General features: G+C 45.4%; 1 protein-coding gene across 1 annotated transcript in view; it reads right to left on the bottom strand.

The window, feature by feature from the left end:
• The window catches only part of SMG1 (SMG1 nonsense mediated mRNA decay associated PI3K related kinase), a 243586-nt gene that overhangs the window by 27742 nt on the left and 195589 nt on the right, over positions 1-20255 (bottom strand). The window contains exons 47-59 of the mRNA XM_088476176.1: positions 18943-19115; positions 17600-17879; positions 16879-17145; positions 16552-16786; positions 15832-16058; positions 7017-7167; positions 6753-6942; positions 4733-5202; positions 4498-4635; positions 3313-3465; positions 3045-3224; positions 2580-2807; positions 55-266 (exon numbers count right to left, since the gene is read on the bottom strand). Of these exons, the coding sequence (XP_088332302.1) occupies positions 55-266; positions 2580-2807; positions 3045-3224; positions 3313-3465; positions 4498-4635; positions 4733-5202; positions 6753-6942; positions 7017-7167; positions 15832-16058; positions 16552-16786; positions 16879-17145; positions 17600-17879; positions 18943-19115 (2904 nt within the window). The remainder of the gene's footprint in view (positions 1-54; positions 267-2579; positions 2808-3044; positions 3225-3312; positions 3466-4497; positions 4636-4732; positions 5203-6752; positions 6943-7016; positions 7168-15831; positions 16059-16551; positions 16787-16878; positions 17146-17599; positions 17880-18942; positions 19116-20255) is intronic.

Below are 20255 nucleotides of genomic sequence, written 5' to 3'. Positions count from 1 at the left end.
GAATGATGGCCAAAGTATCAGATTTGGACATTAATTGCCAGGGTTATTTCTTACCTCAGGCTTTGCTTCTTTAGCTCCTTTAGTGTTGGAGTGATCTCTTGCAGCATTTCTATATGTTCCTGGCTGCGCACCTGGCCCAACGCCTGAACCAGTGTGAACAGAACAGTCTGGATGTTATCCTGCCACGACTTGTACTCACACAAAAACTGCCTAACACTGTTTTCATATGGCACATCTTCACCGTCTGCTAAGGCTGCTTCTTCATCCTTCAAGTGAAAAGGTTTCAGATTTAGAAAAGATAAAAATTAGATGCTCATAGATATCAAAGTATACAAATCTTTATATTAACAAGATTTCTAAACCATGTAAACTTACACACTAATGCATGTCTTTAGGTTCACAAGAAAACAAAATGGCCACTATATGACTATTTGCTCACAGACTTGTTAACAGTATTAGGCGTAATGTTACTATGTAGCTCCATCCAAAATGTAACTCTCACCTACAGCATGACCAGGCACATACAGTCAGGTGCATAAATATTGGGACATTGACAGAATTTTCATATTTTGGCCTCTATTCACCACCACAATGGCTTTGAAATGAAACAAACAAGATGTGCTTTAACTGCAGACTTTCATATTTAATTTCAGGGTAATTACAGCCAAATCAGGTGAACGGTGTAGAAATTACAACGGTTTCTATATGTGTCTCCCACTTTTTAAGGGGCCAAAAGTAATGGGACAAACTAAACAATCTTAAATCTAACTTTCACTTTTTAATACTTTGTTGCAAATCCTTTGCAGGCAAGTACAGCCTGAAGTCTGGAACGCATAGACATCACCAGATGCTGGGTTTCATCCATGGTGATGCTCTGCCAGGCCTCTATTGCAAAGGTCTTCAGTTCCTGCTTGTTCTTGGGGCATTTTCCCTTCAGTTTTGTCTTCATCAAGTGAAATGCATGCTCAGTCGGATTCAGGTCAGGGGATTGACTTGGCCATTGCACAACATTCCACTTTTTAGCCTTAAAAAACTCTTTGGTTGCTTTTGCAGTATGCTTCGGGTCATTGTCCATCTGCACTGTGAAGCGCTGTCCAATGAGTTCTGAAGCATTTGACTGAATATGAGCATATAATATTGCCCGAAACACTTCAGAATTCATTCTGCTGCTTTTGTCAGCAGTCACATCATCAATAAATACAAGGGAACCAGTTCCTTTGGCAGCCATACATGACCACGCCATGACACTACCACCACCATGCTTCACTGATGAGGTGGTATGTTTTGGATCATGAGCAGTTCCTTTACTTCTCCATACTCTTCTCTTCCCATCACTCTGGTACAAGTTGATCTTTGTCTCATCTGTCCATAGGATGTTGTTCCAGAATTGTAATGGCCTTTTTAGATGTTGTTTGGCAAACTCTAATCTGATCTTCCTGTTTTTGTGGCTCACCAATGGTTTACATGTTGTGGTGAACCCTCTATATTCACTCTTGTGAAGTCTTCTCTTGATTGTTGACTTTGACACATATACATCTACCTGCTGGAGAGTGTTCTTGATTTGGCACTGTTGTGAAGGGTTTTTTCTTCACCAGGGAAATAATTATTCTGTCATCCACCACAGTTGTTTTCCGTGGTCTTCCAGGTCTTTTGGTGCTGCTGAGCTCTCCGGTGCGTTCTTTCTTTAAGAATGTTCCAAATAGTTGATTTGGCCACACCTAATGTTTTTGCTACTGTATCTCTCTGATGGGTTTGTTTTGATTTTTCAGCCTAATGATGGCTTGCTTCACTGATAGTGACAACTCTTTGGATCTCATATTAAGAGTCGACAGCAACTGATTCCGAATGCAAATGTCACACCTAGAATCAACTCCAGACCTTTTACCTGCTTAATTGATAATGAAATAATGAGGGAATAGCCCACACCTGTCCATGAAATAGTTTTTGAGTTGATAGTCCCATTACTTTTGGCCTCTTAATAAGTGGGAGGCACATATAGAAACTGTTGTAATTCCTACACCGTTCACCTGATTTGGATGTAATTACCCTCAAATTAAATCTGAAAGTCTGCAGTTAAAGCACATCTTGCTTGTTTCATTTCAAAGCCATTGTGGTGGTGAATAGAGGCCAAAATATGAAAATTCTGTCAATGTCCCAATATTTATGCACCTGACTGTACTTCTGGACATTGGTATCCTCTGGAATTGGAAGGCCTTCCAGGATGTGCCTAGCATTAAAGAAATATTAGCCCGTCCCCCAATAATGGTACTCTAAAACGCACCATTAGAATTGCCCCATACACCACAGGCAAGTAGTCCAGGAGGCACTGAACTGTTCTGTTATTGGATCTGTGGCCATGGCAATGTCTCCCCAATTTTTTTTTAAATGTGATATTACAATAGTATCGATCATGATAATTTAATCTTACTGTAAAAGTATTTAAATCTGTTTAAGGTTTGATCGCCTTTACAATGATGCAGACTAGGCTATATACTGTATACACATGGTTTTGAGCCTAATTTTAGTTAAAGATTTTGATTGGTGCAACTCTTCTTACTAGAAATCATGTGCAAGCTAACCTTTGCCATGGCTTTCAGTAGGTGTTTGACATCCCCCAGCTGCCTGTTGTGACCAGTGAGCACAGTCTTGATGCAGTCCACCAGGTTCTGTATTGTTTCACACACAGCTTCAATCTGCTGCTCTTCCTCACTCTGCAAATTTCTCTGGTTTGACATATCGTGACTCAGCTGCTTGTGGGCAGAAACCAACCACTCAGGACTTCCTATTGCATGCTCATTGGTTGGGCCCTGCAAGAAAAATCTTGTTTAGTAGCTCAAAACATCCAGTTAACAAGTCAGATCTGCTTTCATATAAAAATCTATTTAAAATAAGTAACCAGTAGCAAAGAACATTTAAAAAATTTAAAATTGATTAATGGATAGCTGTTGAAACAATGCAAAAAAATAAAAATCTAAGACTTCAGCTGGCACTCAGATTAGAAAATTCATTAACTATCAAACATAAAAGTCAACTATAATACTGACCACGCGTTTCAGAAGTTGTAGCTCAAGTTCAGACACTGAACTGTTGAACTGGGAAGCAAATGAGCACATCTGCTGGCAACGTTTAATGAGCTCAAATAAGCTGCTGTCCAGGCTTAGGGTCTCTGCTGTCCGTGTACGTAAGCTTTCAAAGTGTATGATGGTGCTGCACAGGAAAGTGACCTGAAAACCCCAAAATGATGAACAAGATTATAATTCATATATGTGCGCTGGCATCACCAACAGTGTTAATCAGGAATGCACTTTATACCTGGCTTGTTCTCTGGCTTTCTTTTAGCACAAAATTCCTTCTCTCTGTAATAGTTGCCTCAAAATCTTGAAGGACAGGTGCTAATGCAGGATTTGCTCCTCCTGCCCACTTTAAGCGCTGCTCAATGCTAGCTTCTAAAGAGGCAAGTTTTTCCTATATGAAAAATAAAAACAGAAGATAAAAAAAAAAAGAGAAAGACTTAATAAAATGTTATGCTGTAACTAGGACACTTAGGGGCAAAAACGATTTAAAAGCAATGAGTACAAGGTGCCAGCATTCAGACCGCGTCCCTATTAAATTGCTGCCACAGGGTTCACTGATTTACCTTTGCAGAACATAGAGATGTGTAGGAAAACCTGGGTGCGATATTGCTCTACTGTAAATCTTCCCTGAGCTCTACATATAAAGCCTGCTCCTATGGCAGGAAAGTAACTTTCTGATCTTTGGCACCAACACAGAAACGCGTGAGTTTGCACTGAAGTTTTACATGTGCTCACTTACACAGTGGAACAAGCTGCTTTACAGAGGCGCAAAGTTATAGCAATATAATTTTTGAGTTCCATGTAACAACAATTTCTCACTATATTTGTATAATTCTCATTTCTCTGAGTTTATATTTTGATTCGAGCTGGGACAATGATTGTCAATTCATTCTGCTCTGTGGTTTTGATTTGGGGGTCGAAAATTTGGAACAAAAACGATAGGTAGAATTATTCACTGAACGCACTGGGCCAGATTCTGCTGGAAAGAGTCATTAAACCCTGCAGCCAACTGCGGAACTGAACGAATATTCACAGGAAGTTTGGAAAATTTTGCTCATCTCTACTCCTGTCAGTGATAGAGTGCACACAAAATATTTACGACTGAGCAAGTGGAAGTTCGTGTAACCAGAGGAATTTCATGTGCCAGATTTCCCCTGCGATATAGAACAAACAATGCATCCAGACGCTAGTATACAGTAGGTGACCTATAACATTCAACAGACAGTGTTTGCACGCCAGGGGGCATAATCTGTGCATCAACTGCATATAGCATTTTCACAGTTGAAGCAATTGTGTTTCCAATGTATGCTAAACGGCACTAAAGAAAGCTGCTCCTTGTTACATTTTTCCATTTAAAAAATCCCTGTGAAAGCAGCCGATTGCAATGAAATGCACAATAAAATAACATATAAAGTCAGAGCACCTGGACAGCTACAATAGAGGTGTCAATTTGTCCAAGAGTATGGAGTTTCTTCTTCATGTTGGTCAGGATAGCAGAGCGGGGAGGAGATGTAATGGGCGGCGCCTGTGGACGATTGATCAGTAAATCCTCGTGCTGCCACTAGAAACAAAAAAAAGGGTAAAAGGTGCTGGATCGTAAGTGCAATGTTTTTTTTTTGATAAATAAACAACTTACACATTTGATTATTTCTTTATACCTGAAACATCGCAATGTGTAGCTGCACGCGCTGCATGCTGGTTTTACAAGAGGCAATGTTTGTTTCAAGGCGTCGAACCAAGTCTTGTTTCTTCCAAGCGGTGTCATAAGAACTGGCTAGGACCGTAGCTCTACTCATCACATGCTGAGAGAACCTGGTGACCTGGATATTGTGCTCCACTGCCTTTTTACAGAGGTCATCAACAGACACTTTGCTTTCTGCCCCAAAGTCCTTAGCTTCTACTTGGGCGATAACATCAACACCCAATGCACTGATGTAGCTGCAAAGGGTCAGACCAAGTGCCTGAGTCGGAAGGCCAATTAAGAGCTGTCTCACAAAGTCAGCAGTAAATGATTTGATTGGTTTGGCTATCTGCTCTTCACTCAAGGATGAATTCCTGTACATCGTTTTAACATTCACCAGTTGCACAGGTCCATTAACAGGAGTTTGATCCTCAACTTGGCCTTTTCCTGTGAAAACATTTCAGTAAACAACTTACTTGTAAATTCATGGACGGACCAACAGACAGATCTGATAACAGGTAAACAACCTGTAAGCTAATATCCTTAGCCCTCTTTCTGGGATAATTCTCTCTACATCTGCTGTATCCCCTCCAACCACAGATAATGTACTTGAGGAAGTTATGTAGTAGTCATGTCGACATTCAGAACGCCGCCATGGTTGAAATGTTAACAGTGTCGGCATGGACATAATGTTAACATGGTCATTATGTTGACAGTCATAATGGCGACAACACAAGTTTAGGGTTAGGCTGACATTTTGAATGTTGACGTAACATAGCACATCCCTTGAGGACAGTTTCTTCAAAGAGCACAAGGGAAATTCAATCATTGCTTTCAGTGCAATAGATACAAAAAAAAAAATCAAACTGTAAATTGTATCACATCAATATAAAGAATGTAAACAAAAATAATGTACATATCACTAATAGGGTGAAATAAACCTCTGTGGAAAGTATCTGGATTGAGTTCATCTTCATGCTGCCCCTTTATATTTAACAATATTTTACCCTTCTATTAAGGAGCACCGGTACTTCAAAAGCTGTCTCTGCTGGAGAGACTGTCAGCCCTCATTGTGGAAATAGAGATATCACCTACAATGCTGGTGGAGAGACTGTCAGCCCTCATTGTGGCAATAGAGATATCACCTACAGTACTGCTGGAGAGACCGTCAGCCCTCATTGTGGCAATAGAGAGCACCTACAGTACCCCTGGAGAGACTGTCAGCCCTCATTGTGGCAATAGAGAGCAGCTAGAGATCTCCACGGCACAGAGAGCAGAAAAAGGGACAAGCCGGATGGCCACCTGCATACACGCTGGCCTAAGGAGCTACCTACAAGCCGAAGCTTCATCTGGTAATTCACATTGCTTCATCAGTCCAGAGTTTCATTTAGTACACTGTGCAGATTAACATCAGCTGTTCCTTAGAGAACTAATTTACTGAAACATTTTGGTGCTTATTACTTTATTTGAAATCACTGCTCAAAGCACTTACTATGGGTCTTGCAGTACCACACATTATTATTATAAGGATGGACTTGGTACCTCCATTAGTATTTACTATCACTATATTTTTTAAAATATGTACATATTATATTTGTGATTCCATTGTTAGTATTTGATTCAATATACAAATTGATTATATTTTATTGTCTATTTTAACTTCTTATTCGTATTAAATTTATTGTTATACTTTCAATGTCTTTTGAAAGTATTGTATCTTTCTGCAATGTTAGAAGTGTTTTTGATTAGCATTGTTACAGTTTTTTTTCATCCTCTTTTGGACTGTATTAGAGGATATTTTCACTGGTCTTTCATTGGAACTAGAAGCTGCTACAAATATTTTCATTTTTGACATTAGAATATAGAGTTTATTGTTTTAGGTTGGTAGTTTTTGTTCACAAACAGTCATTATACAATTATATCTGAATAAATTATAAACAAGTTACGTCATTGAATTTAGCTCATCGCAAACTATAAGAGAGAATGAGTGTGCTTACCAGACAAAGTTTGAGAGAATATGCCACAAAGTCTGAAGAATTCACGGATAGTTTGTAGTCTTTTCAGAAAGAATATCTCATCCAAAACCCGTCTGAGTTCATCATCTTCAAAAAAGTTCACTTGTGTACTGCGCGCTTCACGGACGATATCAACTTTTCTCCAAGCAGGAGGAATTTCAAGTTGCTTCAACTGTAAAAGTAAATAACAAATTACATTTTTGTACCAAACACAATTCTGTAGGACATCAATAAGTATGCCTGTACCTTTTCCAGTAATGTTCCAAATGCAGATTCAACCTGAGCAAACATCCCGTCAAAAGCAACTAAAAGCATCTGACCAGCCGACATTTTTGGAGTTTCTTCAACTGAGCCGTTTCTTGGCTGAATTAACTCTCCATACTGAGAATTAAGTGATCTGCAAAAAGCAAACAATAGCTTATAGTTTACAAAAGGAAAAAAATATTAGCTGGTTTTAGCAACATTTAACTCATTTGAATTTGTTTCATTTACATTTTTGAACAAAGTTTTTGACGTTATGGTTTAGGAAAACAAAACCAAATGTCCACACCGTATAATCCCCACAAAAATGTTGCTCATCATACCCAAAGAGCAAAAAAAAAAAAATTGTAAAAAAACAAAACCACAAGTATAAGTATAGAAAAGCTCAAAAGCAATGCAGACAAGCAGGTGTCATAGTCAATGCCAGTGACGGAATACAATAGGGGCAGGATGGGGCCTGCAGATATAGCAATTCCACTCCATGCACCTAAGCGTACCTGTGCATGGCATTTGCAGAATGCGCAAGGATGGGTGGGCTCTCATGCCCATGTCATGCAACAGGTTTGCAACTTGGAAAGGTAAGCATACTAAGAGAGGGCGGTCACTAGGAAGTGAAGTAGGTAAAGAAATGCAGAACAGTCACGGACAGGGCAACTTGCTAAGAAAGTGTAAAAAACAAGAAATATGGTAAGAACTTACCTTTGTTATCTCTGTTTCTACGAAGTCCATAGGGTCCACAGGGTTGACCTTGGGGTATAGCTGGATCTGGATCCATGGGCACCACGCAGTTAAAGCTTTAGCTGCTCCCAGGATGCACTTGGGTCCGTCCTCCTCTATACCCCGCCCCCGGCCACAGCACCTCAGTTGGTAAGCAGCCAAGGCCGGAGGAGGAGACTAAACAGAGAGAAGGAAGACTGGAACACACAAGAAACCATACTCACAGAAATGGGAGACGGAAAACCGGTGACCAGCCACACAGCCCATTTGAAGCCAGGTGCGTCAGGGCGGGCGCCCTGTGGACCCTATGGACTTCGTAGAAACAGAGATAACAAAGGTAAGTTCTTACCATATCTCTTGTTTTCTACTTCAGGGTCCATAGGGGGTCCACAGGGTTGACCTTGGGGATGTCCCAAAGCAGTACAACTAAGGGCGGGGACGCTCCTGTGCTGAAAGGAGTACCCGGCGCCCAAAGGATGCAACCTCAAAAACGTTTGAATTGAAGACCAAGTGGCCGCCTTACACAGCTGAACAGCAGAAGCGCCACGTCTAGCAGCCCAAGAGGGACCCACAGAACGAGTGGAATGAGCCTTAACAGAGGCTGGCACAGGTAAGCCCTCCTGTGCATAAGCCTCACAAATAACGGAACAAAGCCAACGGGCTAACGTTTGTTTGTTGGCAGGCCAACCCCTCTTGTGAAAACCAAAGAGGATAAACAAGGAATCAGACTTCCTAACCGAAGCCGTCCGGTCTACATAAATTCTAAGCGCCCGGACCACATCTAAGGAAGTCTCACCAGCTGAAAGATCAGGGGACTGAAAAGCTGGCACAACAAGTTCCTGATTAATATGGAACTTCGAGACCACTTTGGGCAAAAACTCAGGACGAGTGCGGAGCACCGCTCTGTCCTGGTGAAAAATCAGGAAAGCAGGGCGACAGGAAAGCGCCCCCAATTCAGACATCCTCCTGGCCGAAGCAATTGCCAGGAGAAAAACCGTCTTAAATGTCAGCCACTTGAGCTCCACCGCCTCAAGAGGCTCAAACGGAGGACCCTGCAGGACCCGTAGCACCACCGCCAAGTCCCAAGGAGCCACAGGAGGCACAAAGGGAGGCTGGATCCTGAGAACACCTTGGAAAAAGGTGTGAACGTCTGGTAGTATTGCAATCCGCCGTTGAAACCACACGGACAGGGCGGACACATGAACCTTCAGAGATGCAAGGCGTAAGCCGAGATCCAATCCTGACTGAAGAAATTCCAAGACCCTAGAAACTCGGAACACCTGAGGATCATAATGTCTGGACTCACACCACTGAAAGTAAGTGTGCCACACTCTGTGATAAATCCGTGCTGAAGCAGGCTTGCGTGCCCTGAGCATGGTACCAATAACCGAACTGGAGAAGCCCCGAGACCTCAAGACGGCTGTCTCAAGAGCCACGCCATCAAAGACAGCCGACCCAGATCCGGGTAAAGGCAGGGCCCCTGAGACAACAGGTCCCGACGCTGAGGAAGAAGGTACGGAGCGTCGATGGAGAGGCTCCTGAGATCGGAGTACCAAGGACGTCTGGGCCACGCCGGAGCTACCAGCACGAGCATGCCGCCGTCCTGCTTGAATTTCCGCAGAACCCGAGGAAGCAGGGATATCGGAGGAAACAGATACGCCAGGTGAAACGTCCATTTCACCGACAGCGCGTCCACCAGACTTGCACCTGCGTCTCTTGTCCTTGACCCGTAAACGGGCAACTTGTGATTGTGACGGGAGGCCATCAAGTCCAGCTCCGGCAGTCCCCACCTGTCCATGAGTAGCTGAAACACCTCTGGGTGAAGCGACCATTCCCCGGGATGCACGTCGTGACGGCTGAGGAAGTCCGCCTCCCAATTGAGGACTCCGGGGATGAAGACCGCCGAGATCACTGGAATGTGACCCTCCGCCCAAGTCAGGATACGAGACACCTCCGACATCGCTGCCTGACTGTGAGTTCCGCCTTGGTGATTGATATACGCCACCATGGTGGCGTTGTCGGACTGCACCTGTACCGCCCTTCCGTGAAGAGCGGGGCCGGACGACTGCCCGCAGTTCCAGGATGTTGATGGGGAGAAGTGCTTCTTCTGCTGACCAACGACCCTGAAGCGACAAAGAGCCGGTCACTGCCCCCCAACCCCGGAGACTGGCATCCGTCGTGAGCAGGACCCAGTCCGGGATCCAAAATGGGCGCCCCTCGACTAGATGAGCTGTCTGAAGCCACCAAGCCAAAGATAGCCGAACGTCCGGAGACAACACCAGCACCTGAGAGCGGATCCGGTGAGGTAACCCGTTCCATTCTGATAGAATCAGCCCCTGCAGGGGCCGGGAATGGAACTGGGCAAATTCCACCATGTCGAATGTCGACACCATGGACCCCAGAACTCTCATAGCCGAATGGACCGACAGGCGGCAACGGCTCAGGCAACTGCGTATCCGCAGCTGTAGGGAGGCGACCTTCTCCGGAGTCAGGAAGATCCTTTGCTGACGCGAATCCAGCAGGGCTCCCAAATGAACCATCCGCTGTGATGGAATCAGGGAGGACTTTTTCCAATTTATCAACCACCCGTGTGCTTGCAGGCAAGCGATCGTCAGGTGGAGATGTTGAAGCAGTACCTCCGGGGAGCTCGCCAGCAACAGGAGGTCGTCCAGGTACAGCAGCAGCCGTACATTCTGGTTCCGAAGATGTGCGGCCATGACCGCCATAATCTTCGTGAACACCCTCGGTGCCGTGGAGAGACCAAAGGGTAGCGCCCGGAACTGATAGTGATGTTGAAGGATAGCAAACCTCAGATACCGCTGATGCTATCGGAACATGGAGGTAGGCGTCCTGAATGTCCAGGGACACCATGTAATCCCCCGGTTCCATCGCCAGAATGATGGAACGTAACGTTTCCATCCTGAACTTGGGAACTCTGAGGAATTTGTTCAGAGACTTCAAGTTGAGGATAGGGCGATGAGAACCATTGGGTTTCTGCACCAGAAACAGAGACGAATAATACCCCGTCCCTCGTTGTGATAGAGGAACGGGAACAATGACCCCTGCTTTCAGCAAGGACTCTATAGCCTCCTGAACCTGTAACGCCTTGGTCTTGTCCTGAGAAGGACTTGTGCAGAAAAACTGGTGGGGTGGTCTGTGCCGAAAAGACAGGGCGTACCCCTGGGAGACCACTTCTCGAACCCAGGCATCCGTGGTGGTATTGTGCCAGCACTGGGCAAATAGAAGAAGTCGGCCTCCCACTCTGAGGTCCCCCAGAGGGAGGCCCGTCCCATCAGGCCGCAGGTTTATCTTCCTGCTTGGAAGAAGGGCGCCGAGCACTCCAGGCTTGCTTCTTGGGTTTAGAGGCCGTCTTACTCGCAGACTGTCTCGGGAAGGACTGACCTTTCGCCTTACCCTGAACCCGAAAGGAACGAAAAGCCGAACTCCGAACCTTAGCAGGCAGTGCCGCCGAAGGGAGGAAGGCCGACTTGGATTTGTCCAAGTCCGGACCAAATAGTAATTCCCCATTGAAAGGTAAGGCCTCCAGACCTTTCTTTGAATCAGAGTCCGCTCTCCAGGACCGCAACCATAAGGATCGGCGGGCAGACACCGCTGCAGCCGATACCCGCGAGGTCAGCAGACTAGCATCTAAAGAAGCTTCTCCAATGTAAGAAGCAGCGTCCCTCATTTGTCCCAACAACGCCCGCTGGACATCCGGAGCGTCGTCCGGGAAGGTATCTTCCAATGCATTGGCCCACCCCTCAATGGCCTTGGCCACCCAGGAGATGGCCATGGACGGTCGGGCCACCGCCCCGGAGAGGGAGTAAATAGACTTTAAGCAAGTCTCAACTTTCCTGTCCGTGGGATCCTTCAGCGAGGATATCGACGGTAATGGTAAGGTGGCGCCCCGAGTTAAACGGGTGACATGGGAATCCACCGCCGGTGGAGTTTCCCATTTTTTACAATGTGCCTCAGGGAAGGGGTAATTAGAAGCCAACCGCTTCTGAGGAAGGAATCTCTTACTGGGCGCCTGCCAAGCTACCGCCATATGATCCGTCAACTGATCCGACAGGGGAAACACCGCAGAAGCCACCTTAGTTTTTTTGAAACTAGGAAACTTCGACTTAGGAACCGGTGCCTCATCCTCTATAAGAAGAATAGCTTGCACCGCCCTAACTAGTGCTCGCACATTAATGGACGACTTGGTATCCATTTCCTGGACCGAGGCGTCCGAGTCAGTGTCATCAGGGACCTCCCCATCATCTGAGGAACCCTCTGAGTCCGATACCTGAGCAGCCCGTGTCATGAGTGGGCGTTTTGAAATCCTAGAAGACATGTCAGTCTGCAACATTGACTGAAAAGCCGAGGAAGCGGCCGCCAAATTTTGCACGGAGTTGGAGAGCACATCCACCCAGGGTGGAGGAGTCACCATAGGGGCCTGAAAAGGTACCACAGGCTGCTGCGGCACAGGGGAAGCCTGTATATACATAGGCAACCCCGCATAGGGACCCACCGACTGAGACCCAGGAGGACTCCGCAATAACTGCGGGACACCCGGGGAATGGGGGATGGTCGGCTGGGACAACGACCTAGTAGGGAGAGCAGTCGGGACCGACAGACGGTCCGCAATAGACACCAGCACTTGAGAAAACATCGCCCACGGTAGTTCTGCGCCAGAGAAGGTCTGGATGGGCCAGGAGCCACCTGGCATCGACTACACAGGCCATCCTGTGACAAATCCTCCCTATCTACTCCTGCAGAACAGCGTCCGCAGGAGGCCAACACCGGAGCCACTGAGCACTCAACCTCCTCGTCTGACATGACAGAATATATTATATATCTGGCACCAGGGTAGAAGTAAAACGCACTCACCGGTGTGCTGAACAACAGCCCACAATATGGCACTGAGTAGCACACAACTGTATGTGACGGACCTCACAAATACGTGATCTATATAAGTGAGGTCAGTAGAAACGCCCCTCCCCCACACACCTGTAGGGCTTGTAGGAGAAGTAAAGGGATAGGTATAAGCTGACAGTAAGTAGAAAATAAGCACAGACAGGCAGCACTAGCAAAAGTCACATACCATGCAGGAAGATATACTCACTGCACCTTTCCACTACAATCAACCTGCCCAGATTCAGTGTCTGGGAGGGCTATAGTGCTGTGTACGCTGTCCTTAATCAGGGGAGAGGTACACAGGGGGACCGGTCCGCGTGCTCCCTGAAGATCTGCTCTGCCACCGTGAGAAAATGGCCGCTGGAGACCTCAGAGGAGGAGTGGCCGAGGAATCTGCAGCTCAGCGACGCCAGACTCCGTGTTGAAAGGCGCGCTGAGCTGAGGGGAGGAGCCGCTGACAGGGAAGGCTTCCTCCCCTGGCTAGCATATTAACCCCAGGGCTTGCCGGCATCCCGCTTGCCATATATCCCTGGTGGTCTAGTGGTCCCACGGGTTATTCCTCCTCAGAGGGGGAGCCCGCCGCCACCGCTAGCGGCCCCCGGTCTGTCCCCTAGGACCGGGGGCAAAGGACTGCATCTGCAGGCAAAACCCGCGAGCCGCCGCTAATCGGCGACTCGCGGCTTACCTTGTCCCCGGCGACTCCGGCAGCAGTCCAGGGAGGGACCCAGAGTCCGGCTAGTACGGACTCTGGCCTCCCGCCGCGATCCCCAGTGCAGTACTGGCGTCGCGGCGCCAGCGGGGAAGGAGAGCGGCAGCGTGGGCGTCTGCATAGACAGCCCGTCGCTGCCACACTAGAGCCTCTGTTTTAAAATAAAAATCTAACAGGCTCTTTTTTTTTTTTTAAAAAATAGAAAGCTTTTGGGGGCTGCTCCTGCAGCCCCCCTGCACAGGTGACCCGACTCCGGCCGGGCACCAACTCAAACTGAGGTGCTGTGGCCGGGGGCAGGGTATAGAGGAGGACGGACCCAAGTGCATCCTGGGAGCAGCTAAAGCTTTAACTGCGTGGTGCCCATGGATCCAGATCCAGCTATACCCCAAGGTCAACCCTGTGGACCCCCTATGGACCCTGAAGTAGAAATAACATATCTGAGGGGGTCATAGATAGCAGTTCTTTACAGTTATGGTATCCGGACTTTAGATAGACCGTAAAAAGGTTGACAGTGTCTAGATAAACACCAATGAATAGGTCGACAGGGACAAAAGGTTGATGGAGACAAAATGTCGACATGGTCAAAAGTTTTTTTTAGGGTTAGACACTTACCCCACCGGTTAGAGTTAGGCACCAGGAAGGAGGGTTAGGACTAGGCACTAGAGGGAACATTTAGGGTAAGGCACCTACCCCGACAGTTAGGGTTAGACACCAGGAAGAAAAAAATAAAATAAATAAATGTGTCGACCATCTGTACCTGTCGATCTTCCATTTCGACCTTTACTGTGTCAACCATTTGACTGTTTAACATCTAGTGTTCATCTAGACAGTGTCGACCTTTTATACCCATAACCTACTGTTATTGCAGCCGATGTTACTAGTGGGATTTTGAATGTTGCAGACTTCACCCACCTTAGATTACTGGACTGTAATACTAGTGCAACATAACTGCTGCTACACTGAGACCCCTGCTCAATGCCACAGGAAAGAATGGGGCTCTGCGACAAGCGGAGTGTGGGGATTAGGGCTTATGGTGTGCACCCTGATCATCAACCACCACTGTCCAACAGATGAATTCAGGAACCAGAACACAGTGATTCCATCCCTTGTCAATATAGTGGTGCAGACTGCAATCCACATCTACTGTATGTGTCACGTATCAGTCTTAGAGCCATGACTTGCTGCATTGGTAAGCAAAATGTTAGTTAAGTAATGTGCCACACTGTAATCTCTTCCGTAATTTACTAGTGGCTGAAAGTCAGGACAGAAATGTGATCTAGACAAAATAAAAACACTCAGCTAGGCAAAGACTTGCCCTGGACTCGGTGTCCGATAGCTTCCTCCCTGACTGAGCCAGCCTGTTTTCTGTAGGCAGTGATAACTTTATAATTCCTCTCTCCAAAAATAATATATTATATATTGAGCCAGCCAAGTGAGTAAGAACTGCATACAAAAAACTGTATTAAGTTAAAGGTTAATATTAAATCCTGTGCCAGTCTGTTGTATACTGTGCAAGAACTGCCTCCAGAAGACGATCATCACATTTTTAAAAGGGAATATTAATTGCTGTAAGGACTGGCTGTAGAAATAACACATGAACAGACGGTCTAATAAATTGCGCCATGCCATTTATTTCAAATGCCACTTACGGGTAGAGATAAATACGCACAATGGGCTAAGCAGGGCATGCCCCCTCGTTGCATTATGTGTGGCACAATCAGTTTGCTGCAGCTATCAAAAGCTTTAAAAATTTCAAAAGCTTTAACAGTGATACTGTAAGAAACTAGAGAGCACATTGGTTACAACAGTTTCCCAAACATCACCATTACAGTCCATGAGGCTATCCATGCTTGAGTCCATATGGTTAAATCAAATTGACTGAGGAACTTATTAAGTGACCTGTGCTCAAGCATGGATATCCTTAAAACCTGAACTGTAATGGCAGAGTTTGGGAACCTCTGGGTTACAACCACAATAAAACAAATGTGCCTACTTGGCTACATTACTGACAAGGTGGGCAGCAAAGCAATCACATTTGCCCCTGCAATATGGCAAGTCTGGTTTGTCCAGGATCCTCTCTGAATCCATGTGTGGCCACAGCCAACCAGTAGGCATAATACACCTGGCCATTCAGCTTTTTGCAGATCAATATAAACAGGATCATATAGGTGGACAACTGCCTTCCCATATCCCTGAAGTATGGAAACCACCCATTGGCTCCTTAACATGAACAATTCATCTAAAAGAGAGGCCGTCATTTATTTCATTCCCTGGCAATAGAAAGCAAGCTTTACAGAAAACTCGTTACAGTAAAGTTATGATGTCAAACCAAGATATATTTTAGAGGTACAATGAGGAAAAATGCAACTTAATAAAACTGTTATTCTGAAGTAGTTCTTTTACGTCTTTTATATGGTCATAACAGTACATGAGAAAACAAAAGCAAGTGGTCTGACTCTGAGGTATGTGTAATACCTTGCAATGTCAATGTAGTGAGCATTTGCCTCATCTTCTAGTCCCATAGCAGCATTTCTTAGGTAAGTCTGCAAGGAGTCCACAAGGGTCTGCAGTGGAGTGCCATCAGTAGTTTGTTCTATCAGGCTATCCAGTTCTTGTAGCATGCTGTCCAACGTCTGTTCTCCTTTCATTAAGCATCGGAGAGCTTCGGGAAATATTATCTGACTGAAGTTGGAGTTCAATTCCTTTGAGACCAAACAAAAATAGTATTAACGTGAGCTATTCAGATAAAAATAATACTTAATGTTTGTATTTGTTTAATTCTTTTATCTGATTCCTGAGACCATGGAGACACTGGAGCCATGTGTGGATACAGAGGGGAATATTTACTAATGTGCTGGTTTATAGAAGTGGAGGTGTTGCCCATAGCAACCAGATTCTAGCTATTATGTAGAAGGGGCTAAATAAATGAGAAGTACAATCTGATTGGTTGCTATGGGCAACATCTTCACTTCTATGAACCGGGATTTAAATAGACCCCAGCATCTCCTTTGGGGCACTGGCACTTTGAATAAAACAAAACTTCTCTTATCCTCAGCTCAGCATTCTCCCTAACAAAGTCCACAGAATGGAAACGGAGAGTCATGATTCAAAATGAGAAAAACCAACTACCCCAAAATTAAGATAGGATAGGAATGAAAATAGAGTACAAACAATTTAAGATTTGATTTTAATTACCTGCAGAGAGGTGTACACTGCATTAGCCAGATGCACAGCTTCAGATGTTTCCATAGGGCTAGGTATATCCAAATCCTGAGGGAGAAGCTTGCATTGCTTCAGTAACTGTACCAGACATGTGACGTTGCCACTCATGCTGCAGAGCTCTTCCAAGAACCATGCTCCATCCCGTGATGTGAGATCCACAAGCTGTTCTCCGGCGCTAGAGGCAGCACCTTCCATCATTAGATTGCGTCTGCAAAGTGTACACAGAGACAATGATGTGAAATAGCCACAACAGTGTTGTATACTGCAATGAATGACAAGCAGCTTCATCAGGATCCTTACCTTGTAAGAGCGCACAGGGCTGAGATCACAACACTGGCCAGGCTCAGGGAACCCTCCTCACCATTTTCATGTAGAAAAACTTTGATGCAACGCTCAATTTCTTTCAGCTGGTCCTCACAAACTGGCAGTGATACAGCCTCCTGTTTTAGCCGTTCTACTTGCCGCAAAAGCTTGGCATTTGTATCAGCATAATTACGTTGCAGTGCCAACTCTGTGGCAGAAAGGAACTGAGACTGAGGAGTCTGAGGTGAATACTGTATTTCATACCTGTAACAAAACAACACAGGCATAATTATGACCAGATTTCCCCTACAGCAAATGTGTACAAGGCAAAGATATGGGATGTAGTTGGCATCCCGGCACTCAGAATGCTAGCACTGGAATCCAGACACCAGTCAGAATCTTGGCGGTATGTATTGTGGTTAGGAAAAGGGTTAGGGTTTAGACACTAGGAGGGGAGGGTTAGGCTGCAGGGCGGGGTAGGTAGTTTAGGTTTAGGCTGCTGCTAGGGTTGGAGGGGGAGATTTTGAGCGTCGGCGGCATCCCGTACCCAACCAATACATACTAGCAGTTTGACTGCAGTTCTCTACCTCGCAATGAACAACCGCCACCCCCTCCCCAAGGATCTGATGCGATAGAAGAGGCATCCCCATTCATGTTTTACTAGGCACAATAATCCTGTATGTTCCTATGCTCCAGAGTTACTGAAATCTTTTCTTACTTCCGATAGAGTTCCTGACAGTGTTCCATTGTCATGTCGCATATAAGCTCTTCCATCCAGGTCTTCCACTGTTCCATTCTGTGTTTCTGAAATACTGTTCTTGGATACAAAAGTGCAACAGTCGCATAGTTGTGAAGGTGCTCAAGGCAACCGCGTAGCACAGACCGTCGCTGCTGCAGCAGTGTGCTCATCTCTGCCTCGTACTGTTCACACTGGGTGATGAGGTGTGCCTGTCCGGCATTCTGCAGGAAGGCTGTTGCAGGTACGTAGCTGGGAGGACCTATAGAAACAGATAGAAATCTCTAATGTAGTAGCAGATTCATAGACTTTCACCAGACCCCAATATCGGATTAGAAGAAATACCTACACATCGGGTCTACATAGAATATGGGGGGGCCTGATAAGGAATTTGCTCAGAACTAAACATTGATGAGAAACATTTCTGGGTATGAAATATAAGTGCTGAGCAATGAAGGGCAAACTAGCTAGAAAGCTCACTGTGCTACTATGCCAGTACTTCATGTAACATACAGAAATAGTCACGCAGCACATGTCAATAGAAAGGGGGCAAATGAACTACAAAGATATTAGAAATACTGTTGAATTAAAAAAAACAAAAACTTGAAAACACTCCACTTCACTATAAATATACCCTTGCCCCCACTAAACAGAGCTGTAGTGACATTTGCTGAATTAACATTGTCACACTACAAACAGGGTGCCCATCTTCGATTGGGGTTTAAATAGATTTTATAGTAATATACAATTCCCTAACAACTGCACCATGGGAACAATTGCGACTGGTAATCTTTCCAAAACAAGACAACTCCCCTAGGGCCAATCCAAAGAACGTGGTGGTCAAGCTAACACCATCTCCATACTTGGGCTCAGACCACAAGCAATATCACACAATCATGACATGGGCAGAAATGTCAGTACACCTTAATGCACTTTCTGCCTTACTATAATTTACATACTCATCTTGCTTTATGCAAGAGGAGCTCCACCCTATGGAAAACCACTGTTACAGCCCACAAGGCTTCAGTGAGTCCTGCACAATGGCAGTACAGGCAGCAAGGGGCAAAGTTATTGTGCTAGGGGGGCCCTTTTTTTTTTTTTTTTTTTTTTTTTAATCTGCAGACTTTAGTGCCACAATAAACAATGGGAGGCAACATTTTTTCGGGCTGACCAAATATACAGTTACTCACTCATAAGAAACTAGGTGACAAATAATTGTCAAGTTGTCTCTAAGAGTGTTAAACAAAAACATACATTTTCTTCCACCACTCGTGAAGAGCAGATAAGGTTATTTTTCACATGATAAAAAGTTAAGTTTGAAATACCCAAGTCCATCTGGCTGCTTATCTCTTGCAGCAGGCCTGCTAATTTAGTGGCCTCCAAGTTTTTGAAGACAGCCTGATACTGCGTTATCCACTGTTCAAATTCATTCAGCTTCACTTGGATAGCTTCCTGTACTGCGCGCTGCTGCGTCTGTAGCTGGGTGTGCTCAGAGTACCTAGAAACAAAAACATGATCAATGATGTACTAACTGCACTCAAACTGTACAAAAAAAACCTGAGAGCCTAAAACATTAACTCAAACACCAATTTCCCAAACTCATATACAAAGAAACAAAGCATAGTGCTGGATCACTAGTACCATAACAGGAAAACATGAATCATTTAAATTAACAATATATATTCTGCTCCTCTAGCAGCAGAACCTAGAGAATCACTCCAACAATACTTCTGCTGACCTTAGTAGGATGACAAACTGTATTCTCCGTTAGAATCAAAGTCTGGTACATCCAATGGGACGTAACCGGAATGACTTGGCAGCAAATAGGGCTAGGCGACAATTAGGGTTAGTCTAACATATCATTGTGAATGTTGACATTCTGAACATGTCGACATGCAGACCATGTCGACGTTTTGCATGTAGCCATGTCAAAGCTCACCCTTCCCTACATGGTATTCAAGCAGTATTTAATGGAAACTTTAGGGTCCATGTTCCCAAACTTCTTGTTTTTCTGGTTGAGCAGAGGTCAAACACATGGGCCATCTTCCACAAAACTCATGGGGAGACTAAGCAGGTCAGTTACAGGTCACAACATGCAGAGCCATCTACAAGCTTACCCTGCTTTGTAGTTCTAGAAATAGACCTGGATTTATTCAGTTATATTTGCACAGTAATGCATGACACTTTAAAAAAAATACAAAAGTACAATTAAAGCCGAATATTTAAAGAAGTACTACTGTAGGGAATCTGTATGTAACCGTCGGATCTAAGGCCTGCAGATGAAGATCCCGACCTCCCCCCTAGTGCCTAACCTCCCCCAGGGGTGCCTAAACCTAACCCCCCTCCCCGCAACCCTGAACCTTTTCCTCCCGGGGAGGTGCCTAGCCCTCCCTTCCCCTAGCCTAACCCTAACCCTCCCGGGTGGGTGCCTAAACCTAAGTCCGCCCGAAAGTTCCTAAACCTAGCCCTACCCCACCCCCCGCGGCTAAGAGCTCCCGACGTCCGGCTTACCTACTTTCGGTATGCGGGGCGTCGGGATTTCGCGTGGGGCTGATAGGCGTCGGTAATTAGACGCCTATCTTTAGTCCCATGCCGGGCTTTCACTGTCGGAATTTCGCTGGTCTGCATTTTGACCATG

Source organism: Taudactylus pleione, unplaced genomic scaffold, assembly GCF_031769625.1.
Source record: "Taudactylus pleione unplaced genomic scaffold, aTauple2 ptg000184l, whole genome shotgun sequence".
In the NCBI taxonomy this organism is placed as follows: Eukaryota; Metazoa; Chordata; class Amphibia; order Anura; family Myobatrachidae; genus Taudactylus; species Taudactylus pleione.
The sequence above is the reverse complement of the archived record's forward strand: the minus strand, read 5'-3'. Positions and strand labels throughout refer to the sequence as shown.